Genomic DNA, 17,851 nt, shown 5'->3' with positions numbered 1-17,851 from the left:
TTATAGAGTTCTAGACCTTGATAAAATTTTTCTTATTTAGAAAAAATGTACTTGAGGCACAATTTGGCAGGCAAAATTATTAGGGAAAGACAGGCTGTTACAAAACTTTATCTTAAGTGGATGGTTGTGTTCACATTTTGGTCTGGCCATGACAAATCCTAAACTATTGACTGATGGCTTATGGGTATGTAGTCATATGTATATTATTGCTGTACACCCCCCACACAGGCAGTAACCCAAGTGTGCAGATGAGATAACAGGAACATATAAATAAAGTGGTTGGCTAGTTGTCCTAATGTTCTTGAGTAAAACCTTGTTAAAATAATGCCAGTCACACTTATGAATAGATCTGCTGTATCACCGATGACTTGCATTCAGTTGTGAGGTGATACAGGTCACTGTGTAGGAAATCTGTGGCTGTGTTGTGTTTTGTTTTGTGTTGAGTCAACACCTTGAAATGCAAACCGAAAGCTCAAGTAAACACTGCTGTCCCCTGATAGTTGTAGGATGCTTCCAGACTACCCTGTTCTAAGAGAAGGTGTTTGAGGCCTGTAGGGCTGTACTACCTGATCACTGGGGAGTGCATGGAGGTCTCTTCGTGCCTGTGGGAGGGGAACACTGTAGTTGTCTGGTCTCTCAGCAGCACCACTGCACTGGAACTGCTGTTTTCTGGTGGTGTTACAAGATAAAAGCAGCATTTTCTCCGTTGTTTCTGCTTTGTGTGTCTGAATAGGTGATACCCTGTCCATCATACATGCCTATATAAATACTGCCAGAAGTGATGTTAAAGAAGAAATTGCCTTAGGACAAGTCCTGAGTCAGGACACCAGGGCAGCAAGGGGGCCTGGATCGCACCTCTTTCTGAAGGCCTTGCCTTGTGCTTGATGGAAGTCACAGTGAGAGCCAAGGTGCTGAAATCAGTGGTGGTGTACTTGCACAAGCTCAGACTTCTCATATCCCCTGTTTTTTGAAATCTTGGTGTGCTGATGGAAGGGCTAGAAGGTGATTTAGAAGAAGGCAAGGACCCTTCTTCTGCCAGGTCTTTATGATGTTAATGCTGTATCCTGAACTTGCCTTACTTGTTCCTCACTCTTGCACAGAGTCCTGGGGACTTGCCTGGGGCCTGCTGAAGGATGTGAAAATTACCTGATTTGGCTGTGTACTGAAACAATGGCAACAACAAAACCTCTTTTGTTTTCTTCCAGTTAGAGGGCAACTCTGCATTTATTTCTGTAGCAGCTGGGGAGCGGCTATTGTGCTACCCTTAAGTGATATGAAACTTGCTAAAACAAGTTCAAACGGCAAGCACTTGCAGTAAGGGGAAGCTGCCTCTGCACTGATTTCCTGATTTGGCCATTCAAGCAAATAGCACACTGGCTGTAAAAGTCAGACAGACATGGTACATGACTGTGTGTCTGTGAAGGTGGCTGCCAAAAACTTTATTGTGGGTGTGTGGAGAAGGCTATGGTAATCACGGAACGGTCTTAAGTGCTGAAGCAGAAGTGGTATCTGTCTGTAGATGAGATTGAGTGAAATGTATCCTTCTCTGTATTTTTATTTTTTTTGAGTTGAAGTGTATACTCGAAAGCTTCATTATCTGTTTGACAGATTTGACTGGAAGGGAAAGCTTCGCTGTCTGTTTCACTGGAAAGGTTTGTTTCAAGATCTGCAGTGTTCAGTGCCTTGTTTTTGAGATAGCACCAAACCAGTGGGAAGAAGTAAGGCTAAGTATATAGCAATGCTGTAACTGTAAATGGATTTATCTGGACATAATGTTAAGCCTTCTCAAAGATAGCAGTGCATTAAAATGTTAAATTTGATTATACTTTAATCATGCTGTTATCCCCCTTTTTTCTGTCTTCTTCTGGAAGCCTGAGGGGTTTTGGCTTCTTGCTTTGAATGTTACAGCCACAAACATGCTTATCATTGCCTAACAAGTAATCACTTTTAGATTGTGAGCCTTCAGGGGCAAGGGTTGTCTGCCCACTCCCTGCTGGAGAGCCCTCAGTGCAGAGGTTAAATTGCAACTGGAGCATTTGGATCAAATAGTAATATAAATTTACTAATAGTAAATATTTAAATTAGAGGCTGTATGGATCTGTCAGTGCTGGTGAATGGCAGCAAGCAACACAACAGAGCCTTACTGAACCTTTTTGCAGAGCTGAAAGTTTTCTTGTTAGAGCAGGAATGCTGCAATCTCAGTGAGGACAGCAAGTCTTTTGGAACATTCTTTCTATCCTTAAGGCAACATTTTGAATGGGGTTTTGAGAAAATAAAGCATAAAAATGGGGGTGACCTGAACTCATGAGCAAAATTTCAAAACAACAGCCTCCAAAATATGTGTTGTAGTGCAATTCCTTTTTATGTTTAAGTACTGAAGTACACACCCTGAACCAATTATGGGACTAGATGGACTAAGCAAATAGCTTACCTCTTACAGAAAGCAGCTTAAGTTTAGAAGAGGAAAAAGAAGTATAGTAAACTTAAATAAATCCCTTTGAGGATAAATGCTTCAGCTGCAGGCATTTTTCCTGGCATGAAACCACTGGAGATTCAGCTATTGAAAGCTTGGCAGGAGTGCGGTAACATTAATAAGTCATCCTTCATCTGCTGATCAGAGTTTTACATGAGAAGTCATCGTTGTTACCCATCTGGCAGGATGTCTGAAGCGTAGGAGATCTCTGCTTGATAAAGAGCAGGTAGGGTTGGGAACAGGCTCTCAGTTGTGCGGTGTGTGCCCAGGGTGGGGGGAGACAGAAGGGGGGGTGTCAGAGGCTGCTTAGCTGTTACCTCGAGTAGTTTCTGAGACATGGCTTGACAGCTAGCCCTTGGATTGAGTGAGGAAGCATCCCCTTCTCTCTGGGGAGAAAAGAAGCTGCGTGACATTTAAGTAGGAACACATTTGACTGTTGTCCCATAAAGAGTTGGAGAGAGTGTGTATTTGAAAAACTGAGGGTGCAGCCTATTTATTGAGCTATAAGGTAACCTTTTTATTTTTTTATCAAACCAGCATAGTGGGTAAAAGGAAAGGTGGAATTAAAGCATATTTTTTCATATCCTGATTCTCAGCTGCACTTGATGCACCTTCCCACTGCTCTTGCTACAGAAAAGATCTTGGCAGAAGCAGAGGAACTGATGTGCGAGTAGGAGGCTCCTGTTTACATGTTGCTTGTTGTGTCACTGGGTGCTTTTTTTGTGTGTATATACTTGTTTAATTTGCCTTTGTTGTTTTAATTTTTTAATTTATGTGACCTTTCCTAGGTTGCTTTTAACTAGTGGATGTAATCAGTGTCACTGCAGATACTGGAAAATACAGTAGCTCCTATGTGTCCAAATCTTGTATGAAACTTCTGTTCAGTGTGTAACCCAGTGCAAGTCACCGTGTTGGCTGGCTGAAGAGATGAACCAGCTCACACAGGGAACAACAGAGTCTGTTCTTTAGTTAAAGGAACTTTTTGTCTACTTCTGGCTCTAGATCTCCATGAGGATGCTGTAAATGTTCCAATGCAAGGTTACTGACAATGTCCATTAAAAATAAAAAGAAGGGGAAAGTATTAATTGAAAATAATTTACTTTAGTTACCTAGTAAATCTGCTTCCATTGAGATGGGAATGCAGTTTAGAAATTAAGTAAATCTAGACTTATGAAGGAGAGGTCATTTTGCCCTTAAGAGGGGCTATGAAAATCTACAGCAAAGTGGACTTCCACAACACATTTTCTCTGTGACAGGCACTCCTTCCTATTCTTTAGGTATGTTTACGGTGTGTAGTTAGAGCTGTAATAAGATTTGTATCTTTACATTCTGTGGCTTAAAATCACCAAACTATCAGCTCTGTGTATGCCAAGTTCAATTTCTTACCACTTTGAAGTTGCTCTGGTTCCAAGTGAATCCAGAACAAGATGAGACAGAGACTGGCAGTGTGTGTGGCTGTGGATCAAAAAGGAGAATTTTTCAGAGGAATTACATGAGTCGCTGAGTATCATCTCTATCTGAGATAAAACAATTGCATGTAACAAGCTTTGTAGCCATGTGGACTTAATATTTAAATTTGCTTTTACATAAATAGCTCAGGATCTAAACCGTTTTTAACTGTTCTGTTTTTCAGATTTCTAAACTAAAATGGAAGTAAGTTTGTTATATTTTTTTTTCCTTTTTCTCTTCCAATCCTTTTAAGTTATTTTTTTAATTGTATTGCTAGAGTTTTTTAGTGATAAAAAGCAGCCTCTAGGGACTAGAGTTACCAGATGTGCTTTTATTTTGGTGCAGCTTGCTTTTGCAACTGGATAAATTCCCAAAGTGCTCTGGTTAGAAGTGCCAGATGTTTACTGTGTGTTCCTGTACTTCTGATAGCGGTCGTGAAAACACTGCAGAAACTTCAGTGCCTAAAAGGGGAGCAGCAGATTTAGAAATGGCAAAGAGCTTAAACATTTACACTTGAGCGCCAGCAACTGTACGGTGTGACTTTTAATTGCATTGTACGTCCATATCAACACAGGTTGAATCAACTGCAGTAGCTTTCAGATGTGTCTACACTTGAACAGAAATTCTTGGTGTTAAACTGAGAGTCTTACACACACAGGTTATGCTGTCTTTTCAATATTCCTGGTCTGGGTGTTTTGGGAATTCTGTGCAATGAGATACAAAGTGTCCTCTCACTGTTCTTGCTCTGGGTAAAACAGAAAATGCTGTTGGAAATTTGATCACTCAGCCTTGGCGGTGTGACTTTGGTCGCTGGGGATGTGCTGCCTCAGATAAAAGAAGGATGAATTGGCATTGCATAAGTAACAGTGGTTGTAACAGCAGTGTAAGGTTGGGAGCGCATGTGCCGGGGTACACTGAGGTGTGTTCTTTGCCTTCATCTGCAAGGTCCTTGCTACTCTGCTGGAGGATTTCTGTTCTGGCAGTTGTGCCCCTCAAATGCCTGGGTGTTCGTGGGTGGTTACTTACAGGTATGAAAAGCATATAAATTCAGTATTTACCCTGCTGGGGTTTAGCCTCATTAACCATCTCTTTTGGTTTCTTGCGTGTTGCCTTGCTAGGAGGTTTGTTTTATAACTATAAATCACATGTGATTAGCTGACTTCAATTGTAACATATAATACTGAGCTCTTTACCAGCTATAGGGACCCATGAAAAGGGATGCTCATGGACCTCCCTCCAGACTTATTTCCTTCTCCCATCTCTTCTTTCATGCTCTTTCTGGTCTCTGCTGCTAACCTGTGAGAAGTAAAGATGGAGAAGTGTTGCTGAACGTTCAACTTAGGGCCTCTCTGGGTTTTCAAGGTCAAAAAACAACGAGTTGTATTCTGAAAGATCCTGGGTGCCTTCACTGCACTCTGAAGCCTGGGAATAAATGTCAGTGAAAACTGAAGCTTGGACTTTTGGTCAAAGCAGCTCTCTTGTAAGAGTATCTCAGGAGTACTGCAGTAGGCAGAGTGGGAAATTGCTAATTTTCTGTGCTCTGTAGACACAGAGTTTGATGTGGCAAATACACAGTTAATTGTGTTAATAATCTTCGGGGGGATTTGGGGAGCTTTAATAGTGTTAATAATCCTTGAGTATTTTGGGGAGCTGCTCAGAAATATAACATTGGGCTCCTATTTGGGAAATCATCCTTAAACAGACCTCTGGTCGTTTACAGCAAGGCAAGAATGAGGTAAGGTTTGACAGTTTATTATTAGGGAAATAATGGCTGCTAATACTGCTTTTTAAATATCACATTGATTACAAAACCATCTGTGTAGGAGTGATGTGTAGCACTAGACCTTCGAAGAACTGGTAAACAAGGAAGATTCAATGTAAACACTTAAATAGCAGCATCCAAAAGTAAGTTAGAGTGTTATACAACCTGAAAAAGCCCAACTTTGAAGGGCAGAATTTTTGAAGATTTTAAAAAAAGAAAAAAGTTTTTTTGTAGATTTCATTTTTGTAAGTGGTACCAATTTGACATTGACTAGGTAAAGAAACTTATTTTTTGTCTCCAACTTACTGAAGCCTAATATTTCTGTATGCAGTCTGAGAGAAATTAGATTTTGATAATTTTTCATTTAGCAAGTTACTGTCAGAGAGGTTTGTGTTGCTCATAAAGGTGTTGATTCTTTAATTGGAGAATGTATTTGCAGACTATATCAGAGATTATATGTTCCCTTTAAAGGAAAGTCCAAAATTATAGCTGTGCAATTTGGGCAGTGGGATGGGGGAACTGGGGATACGGGTGATGTGGGAGTTTTTTGTTACACTGATTTTGTTTCTCAAATGATGAGTGTATGAGTAGTGCTAATGATTCCTCCTTAATCATTTAAGTGTGTTATCAAATAACAGCATCATATGTTTCCATATATATTTATCTAATTAGATTTAATTATAAATAAAAGCTATTGGAGAACTTACTTGAAATGTTTTTCTATAGGAAATCTCCTTTCAGCTTTGTGTTCGTTCCTTTTTCCTTGTTCAGTTATCATCCATTATGGGAACAAAAATAAATAAACCTAGATCTTTCAGATTGATTTTAAAATTAGTAGATTTGGTTGCGGTCAGATGTTTAGGGAAGAAACAGTGAGAGGGAATTCTTATAATTCTAATTTGGTGGGAAAATATAATGAAAATCTTTTTCTATGAAGCTTTTTAAATCTATTTCTGATTTTTCAGAGACAAAAGCACCAATCAGGAAGTATCTGATAACATAAGCCACTCTCAGCCTTGCTTTCTGGTGTTAATGTTCTGCAGTACTTTCCATCACTGAAGAAGTAGCAAAACACTTCATATGGTAGAGAAACACTATAAAAATGAATGTGTCAGCATGCTCAGAATGCATAAATTCATTCATAGGCTTTTCTGTATGTCTTTATGCATAATTTCACAAGGGTTCTGGGGCTCCTTACACTTGGTTCTTTGGAGAAGAAAAGAAAAAAAGATAATGCCATCGTTTTGACCTGTGCACATTGTGTGTGGAACAACTGATATTTGCAGGGTCCTGGCTAACAGGGATCTCATAATCCGTTCTTATCTCGTTAAGGTCTAATAGTCTGCCTTCAGAGGTAGAAAAGGGAAATAGAAATGGTTGGTGGAAAGAGACAACAAAATATACAGTGAAAATAAATTTAAACCTATGGTCACTTGATCAAAAGCAAGCTAGCACAGCCTTTTAGTTATGGGAAAACTTAATTTCCTGTGGGAAGGGAGAAAACAATTTTGTTCATGGTAGCACTTTTTGTTTTCAGCTAGAAATGTTGAGGTTTTTTTAGAAAATTCTTTACCAGTTGCAGTGACAAGGCGAATTCAGGAATCTTTTTGTTTCCTGAAACAAAGTGGACTTGTTTGGAGTCTTGGGAACCTAAGAGTAAATTGAGTGGATCATATGCTGCAATTCTTGTTTTATTTGTTTGTTTTGACTTTGAATTTGCTTTAACTTTAAATATGCTTTTAAGACAGGAGGGCCAGTGACTTACAGGACAGACAGTTTTTATCTGTGAGTACAGGAAGAAGTAGGATGTAAATAAACATTAGTTACATACCAGTCTGCTGCTTCCTTTTCCGCTAACTTCTGTATTTAAGCTAGAATAATTTCTTAGGAAATATTCCCCAATATATCCATTTTGTATTTCAGCATTTATAGCTTGAAATATGTCAGAAATTCACCAAGCTAATCACATTCTGAGCTCTTTCTATTGTAATTCTTCTTTCAAACTAATGAAATTATTACAGTTTTTAGGAATGGTTTATGAAATTAGTTGCTACCCTTGCTGATTTAACATGAGCATGTAACAATTTTATTGTCATTAATTTTTTCCTCTTGACATTCCATTCCCACTGTAACTTGTATAACTGCAAAATGAACAAAGTGGGTTTAATTCTACAGGTCCAGGTCAAACTACCACACTGCTTTTAGAATTTCAAGTTTTTCTACCTGAAATCTTAGAAGATAGCAAGAGACAGCTGTGCTTAGAACAGTTGCATTTATTTAGGCTAGAGATTTTTTTGTTTGTTTCTTTTTGTTCAGGAGAGAGCATACACCCAGTAGATAGAAAGTTAATGGATGGAGCTTGGAGAAGTTAGTGTTATGCTAGAACATCATCCAAGTTACAGAACTGGAGACAAAGGGGTTGGGAGGAAAAAAGATTATTTGTTAAAATGAAAAGTCCTTGTGTAGCTGTGCAGCCCTAAGGATCACAGGCTGCAATAGGCTTGAATTAAAATCTGTGCTTTTTAAAACTAAACTAAATATGGTATTTTAAAAAGGAGGCTGTCCTTAAAGTCCATGTTGGGAATTAAAAAATATTTCTCTTCAAGAACCACAGTTTTCTAGTTTGAGTCTCTTTGGATCTTGGTTTGTTAAGACCCCATGTTCTGCTGAGCCTCAAGGTCCATTTGGTGCCTTGCAAGCCCTGAAAAGGGCTGAAATAAATGCATGTTTTCACTGTGAGACATCAGAAATTTTAACATTTCAGCTGCACAGCACTTTGTTCTTCAGTTTGAGCTACCTGCTTACAGAGTTCTTCTGCATCAGGATTGGGAGTAGACCATGCTCTGGTCTTGGGGGGGGGGCACCTGTGACAGGGTGTTGCAGGCTCTGCCTGCCAGACACAGACTGGCATTTGCATCCTTTTTTTCTTTCTTTTTTCCTTACTTCTCTGTTATCATTGCAGCTTATAATGAAACCCAAACCCCAGTCTGGCACTTCTAAAATAAGAGTTGAAAATTTGTGATGAAAATACGATCTACCTACTCCAAGGAATATTCTGGACGTTAGGGTTTAAAAGCAGGTTTAAAAAGCTTTGAATAGTTTAAATTCAGCTGTGGAATAAAGAAAACCCAAGCCCATTATGATACAGTACAGACCCGTTGCTCTGAGTACCTCTTAATAGTTTGATTTTTAAGCATGTGCAGAAATATAATAAAAGCTAACTTATATGGTTATTAGTTTAATAAAATCAAACACCACTACATGTAATGATGGATTTAAGAGAGAAGATATCAAATTTATTTGCAGCCTGTCAGAATGTGTCTTATACTGTGTGTAGGTTTATAGTTTTTCATTTTGGTTTTAAAGACTCAGAGCATTTAAACATTTTAGACATGTGAGGACAGAAACCTGTTTTCAGCTCTTGGAATTGATTTTTGCCAGCTAGAAAAAGGTCTGCCTGTCTTTTATGAAACACAGTGTTAGTAATGCCACAGAGGAGGTTTTTGTGTTTTATAACTGCTAATCTCTGCCAAAACAGCAGCTCTTCTGTGAGTATCAGTAACTTGAAAGAAAAGACATGTTGAGAACACTGAATGTGGTACTTCTTGGTGTAAAGCTCCTGTTACACCATGCTGCCTACTGCCTTACAAAGAGGATCACACAGGCTCTGTTGTGTCTCCTAACCTTTTTGGAAATCATTTTGTTTGTGCAAGACAGAGGTCTGGTAGAGGCGATTTTTAGCTTTAGATTTTTTTTTTTAATTGTTCTTTCTAAGTCTTTAGCTGGAACCACTTTGTGCTCTCTTATTTCTGTCCATTATTTCACTTGTTTAGAGCGGTTATGTCTGCACTGCTTGGGTTTCAGTGCTTTAGCCATGTGTTCTCGTGGTAGAAGTAAAAAAATCACCTTTATTCTGTGAAAGGAATTCTGCAGGCTGTGCCCCAAACCGCAAAGTAACTTCCCACGTAATTAGCTAGTGCAAAGTTGAGGGAAAGGCTAACCCCAGAGGAACAAGCAGTAGCAGCTACCCATGTTTGTTAGAGCAGTCAACTCATTCCTCCTTCCCATCCTGCTTGCCCTCCTCTCCCTGGACATGGCATAGCTGTGTGAGCAGCTGGGTGTGTGCAGGACTTGCCCTTGTTATGCGTTTGGCTTTTTGCTCTCCTGCTGAACTACTGCACCAGTAACCAGTGGGTGAGAAGTTCTTGTGGCAGCCAGCGTAGGTGAGACCACAGCGAAAACAGTCTGGAGACTGAGACTATCTCTTCCAAAGAGCTTCCTAGGAAAAAAAATCCATGCAGGGAAAAAAGTCACCTCTGCTGCTGTTTTGTGGTTCTCCTGTCCTGTGCAGGTGACGACTGGGCCTTAGGAGTTTGGAGGATCCTTTATATCTATCTGTTCATACTAGCACAAATGACTAATGCTGTTCATTTGCACACTGTTGTTATTTAAATGTCAAAGATAGCAATTCTAGGGCAAGCAGTCATGCTGTGACTCAGTGTAGGTAAGCAGTGGGAGACATTAAAGGAGTTGGGAGTTTGTAGCTAACTCCCAAGTAAGGCACTGCAAGGCTTTGATAGCTGTAGGGTGTGTTACTGGTCTGTGCTTCAGCACTTTCTACAGGAACTACAGCCCTGGGGAGGTGTGTGGGAAAAGGCTCAGGAACCGTGCTGCTGGGAGGAGGCTCTTGTGGAGCTGGGAGAACTGTAAGACCTCTACAGCTTGTATTACTGCTGAGGGAGGAGTATTTGCCATTCATTTCCCCACTGGAAAGTAAAGTGAGAGCTGGAAGCTCCTTCTGCTGGTTCCCTGAGGAACTGAACCCTAACTTCTAAGTTTTGGCAACTGTGCCAAGAGCACCAACGGAGATGAGTGCTGCAGTGAGATAAAGCCCTCTCCTATCTGGCTGCTTTCACCGGATCCCAGGCTTGGTATGCAAAAGTGGTAAAAGCTTCTGGGAGCAGAGTGTGGGAGGCTGGGGCCGGGATCCCTCTCTGTGTTGGAGGAGATGCTTTCATCGTGAGCTCCATGCCAGTAAAGAGGACTGCTGGCCTTTCCCACAGACCAGGATATGGGAGCTGCTTGCACTGGTGTGGGAAGGAGGGGTGTTCATGCGTGCCTTTGTATGTACATTGCCTGTGACACTGTCTTTTAGGGTGTGTAAGGTGCAGGTCTGTATGAAATGGTATGCTACAAGTTAAAAATAATAAATCTAATGCATCTTAGTACTGCCTGCTTTGATCTCCTTGTGCTCTGCTAAGCCCTTCTTCTCCCAGGCAAAGGGGGCCAGACTCTTTGATAATGTACATCCTGTCTTCTTCCCCATTGCATGTGTGTACATAAGCTAGATATTTTTCTTTAGAAGTGACAAATTTGAGTCATAAGTTCAGCAGTTAAAATGATGATTTTACCGCATCCTGCTTGCACAGGAAGCTTATTTTTTAAAAAAGCTGATAAGTTGAGTCCTCTATATTTTGTCAAAACAAAAAACAAAGCAAGCAGTTTAAAGCTGCAAAGATGTTTGGATTCTCACATGATCAGTTTGCTGCTTTGACTCACAGTGCATATGTTTAACATAAAGTGAAAGCCTTGCAGTCTGCTCCTGTGCTACCTGTGCTAACCAGCTTCCTATGATCACTGGGCTGTGGTGATAATCTGAAAAAAATGTTTTCCCCATTACGTTAAGAGAAAGTTGTGGGGTTTTTTTTCCTGGTTAGCTGGGTTGAATTTAATTGGGGGAGAAAAATGCATACAGTACCATTTGATGCAATCATAGAATCATAGAGTGGTTCGGATTGGAAGGGACCTTAAGATGATCTAGTTCCAACGCTCCAGGCATGGGCAGGGATGTCACTCACTAGATCAGGTTGTTCAGGGCCCCATCCAACTCAAGTATGCTACTCAAGTAGCCATTTTTACAGAACTGAATTTTGTGCAGCATAGTCCGTCATTGCATTTCTTGTTATTAGTACCTATCAGCTACAGCATTTTACTTTTCACATACTGTAATCTCACCAGTCGACAATGCTGATTTTGTCTTTGTTCTCTTGTAGGAATGTTTACCCTTGCAGAAGTTGCATCGCTCAATGACATCCAGCCAACTTACCGTATCTTGAAACCATGGTGGGATGTATTTATGGATTATCTTGCTGTTGTTATGTTAATGGTTGCCATTTTTGCTGGAACCATGCAGCTGACAAAAGACCAGGTGGTCTGCTTGCCAGTTTTGCAGTCTACTGTAAATTCAAAAGTGCAGCCTGTTACATCAGGAAAGGCTGACTTTACCACTGTTGAAACAACCACTGGTCAAGGAGAAGAAGCATCAATGAGAACTGTTTCCTTTGAAAGTACTACTGTAAGACCTGACATTTTTCTGAGCGGAGCTACCTCTTCTCAGTATCAATCCACTGAATCAGGTCAGGAGCTGAAGAAGGAGCAGAAAGATTCCTCAGGCCGTAAAACAAATTTGGATTTTCAGCAGTACATATTTATTAACCAGATGTGCTATCATTTGGCTCTTCCGTGGTACTCAAAGTATTTTCCCTATCTTGTTCTCATCCATACTATCATTTTGATAGTCAGTAGCAATTTTTGGTTCAAGTATCCCAAGACTTGCTCAAAAATTGAGCATTTTGTCTCTATATTGGGGAAGTGTTTTGAGTCCCCTTGGACTACAAAAGCATTGTCTGAAACGGCATGTGAGGACTCCGAGGAGAACAAACAGAGGTTAACTGGTGCCCAGTCCCTGCCCAAGTATGTTTCCACTAGCAGTGATGAAGGAAGCCCAAGTGCTAGCACTCCCATGATAACCAAATCTGGCTTCAAATTTTCAGCTGACAAGCCGATGATTGAGATTCCCAGCGTCACGATTTTAGATAAGAAAGATGGAGAACAAGCCAAAGCACTGTTTGAGAAAGTCCGTAAGTTCCGGGCTCACGTGGAAGACAGTGATCTGATTTATAAGCTCTATGTTGGCCAGACTGTCATCAAGACTGTCAAGTTCATATTCATACTCTGCTATACTGCAAACTTTGTCAACACCATTAGTTTTGAACACATTTGCAACCCGAAAGTGGAGCATCTGATTGGCTACACACAGTTTGAATGTACACACAATATGGCTTATATGTTGAAGAAGCTGCTTATCAGCTATATTTCCCTCATTTGTGTGTATGGTTTTATCTGCCTCTACACGCTTTTCTGGCTGGTCCGAATACCTTTAAAAGAATATTCTTTTGAAAAGGTCAGAGAAGAGAGTAGCTTCAGTGATATCCCTGATGTCAAAAATGATTTTGCATTTCTCTTGCATATGGTAGATCAGTATGACCAGCTGTATTCTAAGCGATTTGGTGTCTTTTTGTCAGAGGTGAGCGAGAACAAACTACGCGGCATTAGTTTAAACCATGAATGGACTTATGAAAAGCTTCGGCAACATGTTTCCCGCAATGCCCAGGACAAGCAGGAGCTGCACCTCTTCATGCTGTCAGGGGTCCCGGATGCAGTGTTTGATCTGACGGATCTGGATGTGTTGAAACTGGAGCTGATTCCTGAAGCAAAAATTACAGCCAAAATTTCCCAGATGACAAATCTTCAGGAGCTTCATCTGTACCACTGCCCTGCGAAGGTCGAGCAGACGGCCTTCAGCTTCCTCCGGGACCACTTGAGATGCCTTCATGTGAAATTCACAGATGTTGCAGAAATTCCTGCGTGGGTGTATTTGCTCAAAACCCTCCGTGAATTGTACTTGATAGGCAACTTGAACTCTGAAAACAATAAAATGATAGGGCTTGAATCTCTTAGAGAGTTGAGACACCTTAAAATTCTCCACGTGAAGAGCAATTTGACCAAAATTCCCCCCAATATCACAGATGTAGCACCACATCTGACAAAACTAGTCATTCATAATGATGGCACTAAGCTTGTGGTACTCAATAGCCTTAAGAAAATGACTAATGTTGCGGAGTTGGAACTGCAGAACTGTGAACTGGAGAGAATTCCCCATGCCATCTTCAGTCTTTCTAACTTACAGGAACTGGATTTAAAGTCAAATAGCATACGCACAATTGAAGAAATCATCAGCTTCCAGCATTTAAAAAGACTGACTTGTTTAAAGCTGTGGCACAATAAAATAGTTAGCATTCCTTCCTCCATTACCCACATAAAGAATTTGGAGTCTCTTTATCTGTCGAATAACAAACTCGAAACCTTACCTGCCGCAGTGTTCAGTTTACAGAAACTTAGGTGTTTAGATGTAAGCTTCAATTCAATTGCGGTGATTCCAGTGGAAATAGGTTTGCTTCAAAATCTTCAGCATTTTCACATCACAGGAAACAAAGTCGACGTTTTGCCAAAACAGTTGTTTAAATGTGTTAAATTGAGGACTTTGAGTCTGGGACAAAACTGTATTACCTCAATCCCAGATAAAGTAAGTCAGCTGTTGCAGCTGACTTACCTGGAACTGAAGGGAAACTGCTTGGACCGTCTGCCAGTTACGCTGGGGCAGTGTCAGCTTCTCAGGAAAAGTGGGCTCATAGTGGAAGATCACCTCTTTGATGCTTTGCCCTCAGAAGTTAAGGAGGTGTTGAATCAAGACACAAGCATTCCCTTTGCTAATGGGATTTAGACAGAGGTGAAATACTCTGATAGCTGACTTCCAAATGGCAGATGCTGAAAAGTACAGCAATTGTGAGACGTGTTTTAGAAAGCAGAATTCGTTGGAAAGCAGGACTGCTAGCAGGATTAGAAGAGGTGTAACTGAGTGTTCAATGTTTGCAGTGTTTCAAAAGATCATTTCCAAAATTTTTGAGAGGATAAAGAACCTTAATAATCTCAATTCTTTTTTCCTTAAATTGTTTGTAACTTGGATGCTGCCGCTTTTGAATGTTTACAAATTTGCTTGCCTGCTTAAAGTTAATAATTAAATTGATGACCTTTTCTTACTATGCAAGTTATTCCTTAAGGTCTGTTTTTATTTTAGTGCATTATGGGGAGGAAAACCAAGGCTAAATGTTGTATATGGTATGCGTCTAACAGCACTTGAAGCACACACTGAATTGTGTTGTTAGTGTTTAGCCATCCTTGATAAATGAAAACAGTTTGGCTGTGATTTGAACTGCACCAGAACCACCATTTCCCTGCATTAAGGTATGTGGTTTCATAGAATCACAGAATTGTATACGTTGGCGAAGACTTTTAAGTTCATCAGGTTCAACCATTAACCTAACACTGCCAAATCCACCACTAAACCATGTCCCTAAAACCCACGTCTATGCTTTTTTGAATGCTTCTGGGGCTGGTGATTCCACCACTTCTCTGGGCAGCCTGTTCCAGTGCTTGACCACTCTTTCAGTGAAGAAATTTTTCCTAATAATCTAAACCTTCCCTGGCACAACTTGAGCCTGTGTCCTCTTGGCCTTTTGCTTCTGGGAGAAAAGACTGACCACCACCTCACTCCAACCTCCTTTCAGGTAGTTGTAGGGAGCAATAAAATCCCTTCCAAGCCTCATTTTCTCCAGACTAAATACCCCAGCTCCCTCGGCTGCTTCTCATAAGACCTATGCTCCAGACCCTTCACCAGCTCCATGGCCCTTCTCTGGACATGCTCCAGTACCTCAATGGTTTGTATCATTCTTCATCCTCAAGGCCTCATGTTGTTGGGTGAGATTCCTTCTGTGTGTGTTGCTCCTTTACTCCAGCAAAGACTGGTCACCTTCCTGCAACTGATCTCCCCCTCAGATTCCATAACTCTTCTGTCCTATGCAGCAGTGGGTGGTAAAAGGGAGAATACAGCCACTTGGCATTCAAGTTGTGGATAGTTTTGAGGGTTGAACTGTTTTGCAAGGTGACTTGGAAAGTCATTAAACACCAAGTGACTTTGGTGCTCATATTTTGCTCTTCTGAGTTTTCATCTGGGAAACTCGAGGTGTTTTATGAGTTGGTGATTGTTTTTTTTTTTTTCATAGCCCTTGATTAGGACCTGGGGTGTCTGTTTCATTTACTGAACTAATGACAGACATAAGATTTTTGATTTACTCAAACATCATTAAGTTTTATCACCTGTTGTGGTGTCTTCCACACCTGGACTTTACCATAAGAGCACCCTTCTCCCCACCCTAGCCCAAGTAATTTGATGTGTTTGAACACTTACACACTGTTAGCAAACCCTAACTGTGTGCCAGATCAGTCATCAAATAAGGAAAAAAACAGACAGCAGTGAGTGTGGGATTTTTGTTGTTGGTTTTTTTTTTGTTTTAATGTTGTTTTTTTTAGCTTGAGTTTGCATTGCCAGAACCATTAGAGAAATATAATCCATTAAATCTGCAAAATCATCAGTTGTAATTCTCGGTCATTTACATTCCATGTGTGCAGAAAAGAAGTACTATGCTGGGAGATGATTGCATGATTACTCATGGTTTAAACACAATTCCCTATTGTAGTGTGGTCAGGACTGAACTAGTCTGTAGTTTAAGGGACTGTTCTTCTCACAGAAATCCTCATGCACAGTGATTTCTACTGTAACTTCACCAGAGCTGCCCTGACTCACACCACTATTAATGAGGGGATAGTTTAGGCCTAGAGGCATTGAGCAGGCAGGAACATTTCAAATACTGCTCTTAGGAGTCTTGCACATTTTATTGTTAATAATTTACTGTTAGTCATGCTGGGAGGACTGTTCTCAGCTGTAGGTAGCAGTCTCTGAATACATACCTGCACCGTATGTTTATGTATATCAGAAGACCAGTTTATGAATAGTGGTTTTCCTACTTCTCATGGGGATACGGTCTGTTTTCCACTTGCCAGCAGGTAGTAAACTTGGGATGTTGACAGTTTTACAACACCAAGTCACAGGTTAGGCAGAATACTTACAGTTACTGATCTGTCCTCCACTGAGAAACTTAGTGCTAATCCTCAGATTTTTTTTTTTTTAAGTAGAAGTTAAGGCTGCAATGGGTTATTTTTTTTTAAGAAACTCTTTAATTTGTTTATTTTTTGCACATAGATCACTTTAAAATTGCTGGACTATTGACTCTTTAGAAAAACTGTGGAATATACTATTGGTGTATGCTTTGTATTTGTTGTTGAGTGTAATTTCAGCTTCCAAGAAATTGTGTGTAGGAGGGAGGAAGAGTTGGAGGATGGCAAAATAATTAAAATATTTAGAAAAATAGTTCTATTTTTCATCCATTTTTCCTTTTCTGAAATAGAAGAGTCACGCAGAATGTGGCTGTGTTTTGATCTAGCTTTTAAAAGCTTTTTTTGGTGTTTCTGATTCTCCTACTGACCCTGTTGATGTTCAGAAAATAAACCTGTGTCTTTCATATGAGTATGGTATACTCAAAAAATAAACCTGTGTCCACTTAATGAATATGTTATACATAATTTAGACCATTGTTTTGACTAGTTATTAGCCAACTGTACTTTAGACAAGTTCCTCCAAAATAAGTGTTTGTTAAAGTTAATTTCAGGCTTCTAATGCTTGCTCTGCATAAACTCCATTATTGTTTTTAGGAAATCTTTCTCAGAGTGGGGAGGAACTGCCCATAATCCCCATGTCACCTCCCCCCAGTCCTTCCTCCTCTCTGTGACTGTTTATAATGTTCCTATTTCCTGCGTGTCAACTGACACAGTCTTGCTTTTACAGTCTTGGAAGTTCATCTCTTTTCCATGTAAGGCATGTAAAATATATTTTGCATTTCTATTTGATTTAATAAATAAGATGTTTATATCTTCCTCTAATCTATTTTTTTAATGGGTGAGAAGTGTGTTTGCATAGTAAAAGCTCTGTACCTTATGCTGAATTTGTTCTGTGGCGCCTGTAATCTAAGAAGGAAAAGGTATGAGTTACTGCTCCTGCAGGTATGGTTTCTAACTAGGATACAGTACTTCAGCATAATTTTCCTCTTTTTTTTTCCATATGTACAATCTACATGACCTACCACCATTTTAATTTGGCTAATGGAGTTTTCAGAACGTATGTATGGCCCCGGAAGAAAGACTTCCGTGTTTGTTCAAACAAGAGGAAGTAAGAAATTGCCCATTCTGTTTGCTCCTGCCACTGTAACTCCTTTCTCTGAAGATCCTTTGGTTTTCCAATAAATTGACCTTTTGGAAGCTGCTTCCAATGATGCAACAGAGCTGTGGCTGTCCTGAGCAGGTATCAAGCCTCT

General features: G+C 40.1%; 1 protein-coding gene across 8 annotated transcripts in view; it reads left to right on the top strand.

Moving 5' to 3' along the window:
* The window catches only part of LRRC8D (leucine rich repeat containing 8 VRAC subunit D), a 58,156-nt gene extending 40,736 nt beyond the window's left edge, over window positions 1-17,420 (top strand). For 7 of the 8 annotated variants that reach the window (XM_027651830.1, XM_027651828.1, XM_027651829.1 and 4 more), the window contains one exon: window positions 11,738-17,420. In XM_027651830.1, the coding sequence (XP_027507631.1) occupies window positions 11,740-14,307 (2,568 nt within the window). In that variant the 5' untranslated portion in view covers window positions 11,738-11,739 and the 3' untranslated portion in view covers window positions 14,308-17,420. Of the gene's footprint in view, window positions 1-2,617; window positions 2,700-11,737 lie in introns of those variants that run through there. The other variant, XM_027651835.1, reaches the window with a different exon arrangement.
* Window positions 17,421-17,851: the final 431 nt, after the last annotated feature.

The sequence above is a fragment of the Corapipo altera genome, unplaced genomic scaffold, assembly GCF_003945725.1.
Source record: "Corapipo altera isolate COAL_440 unplaced genomic scaffold, ASM394572v1 57, whole genome shotgun sequence".
Lineage (NCBI taxonomy): Eukaryota > Metazoa > Chordata > Aves > Passeriformes > Pipridae > Corapipo > Corapipo altera.
This window is presented reverse-complemented; position numbering and strand designations above follow the sequence as displayed.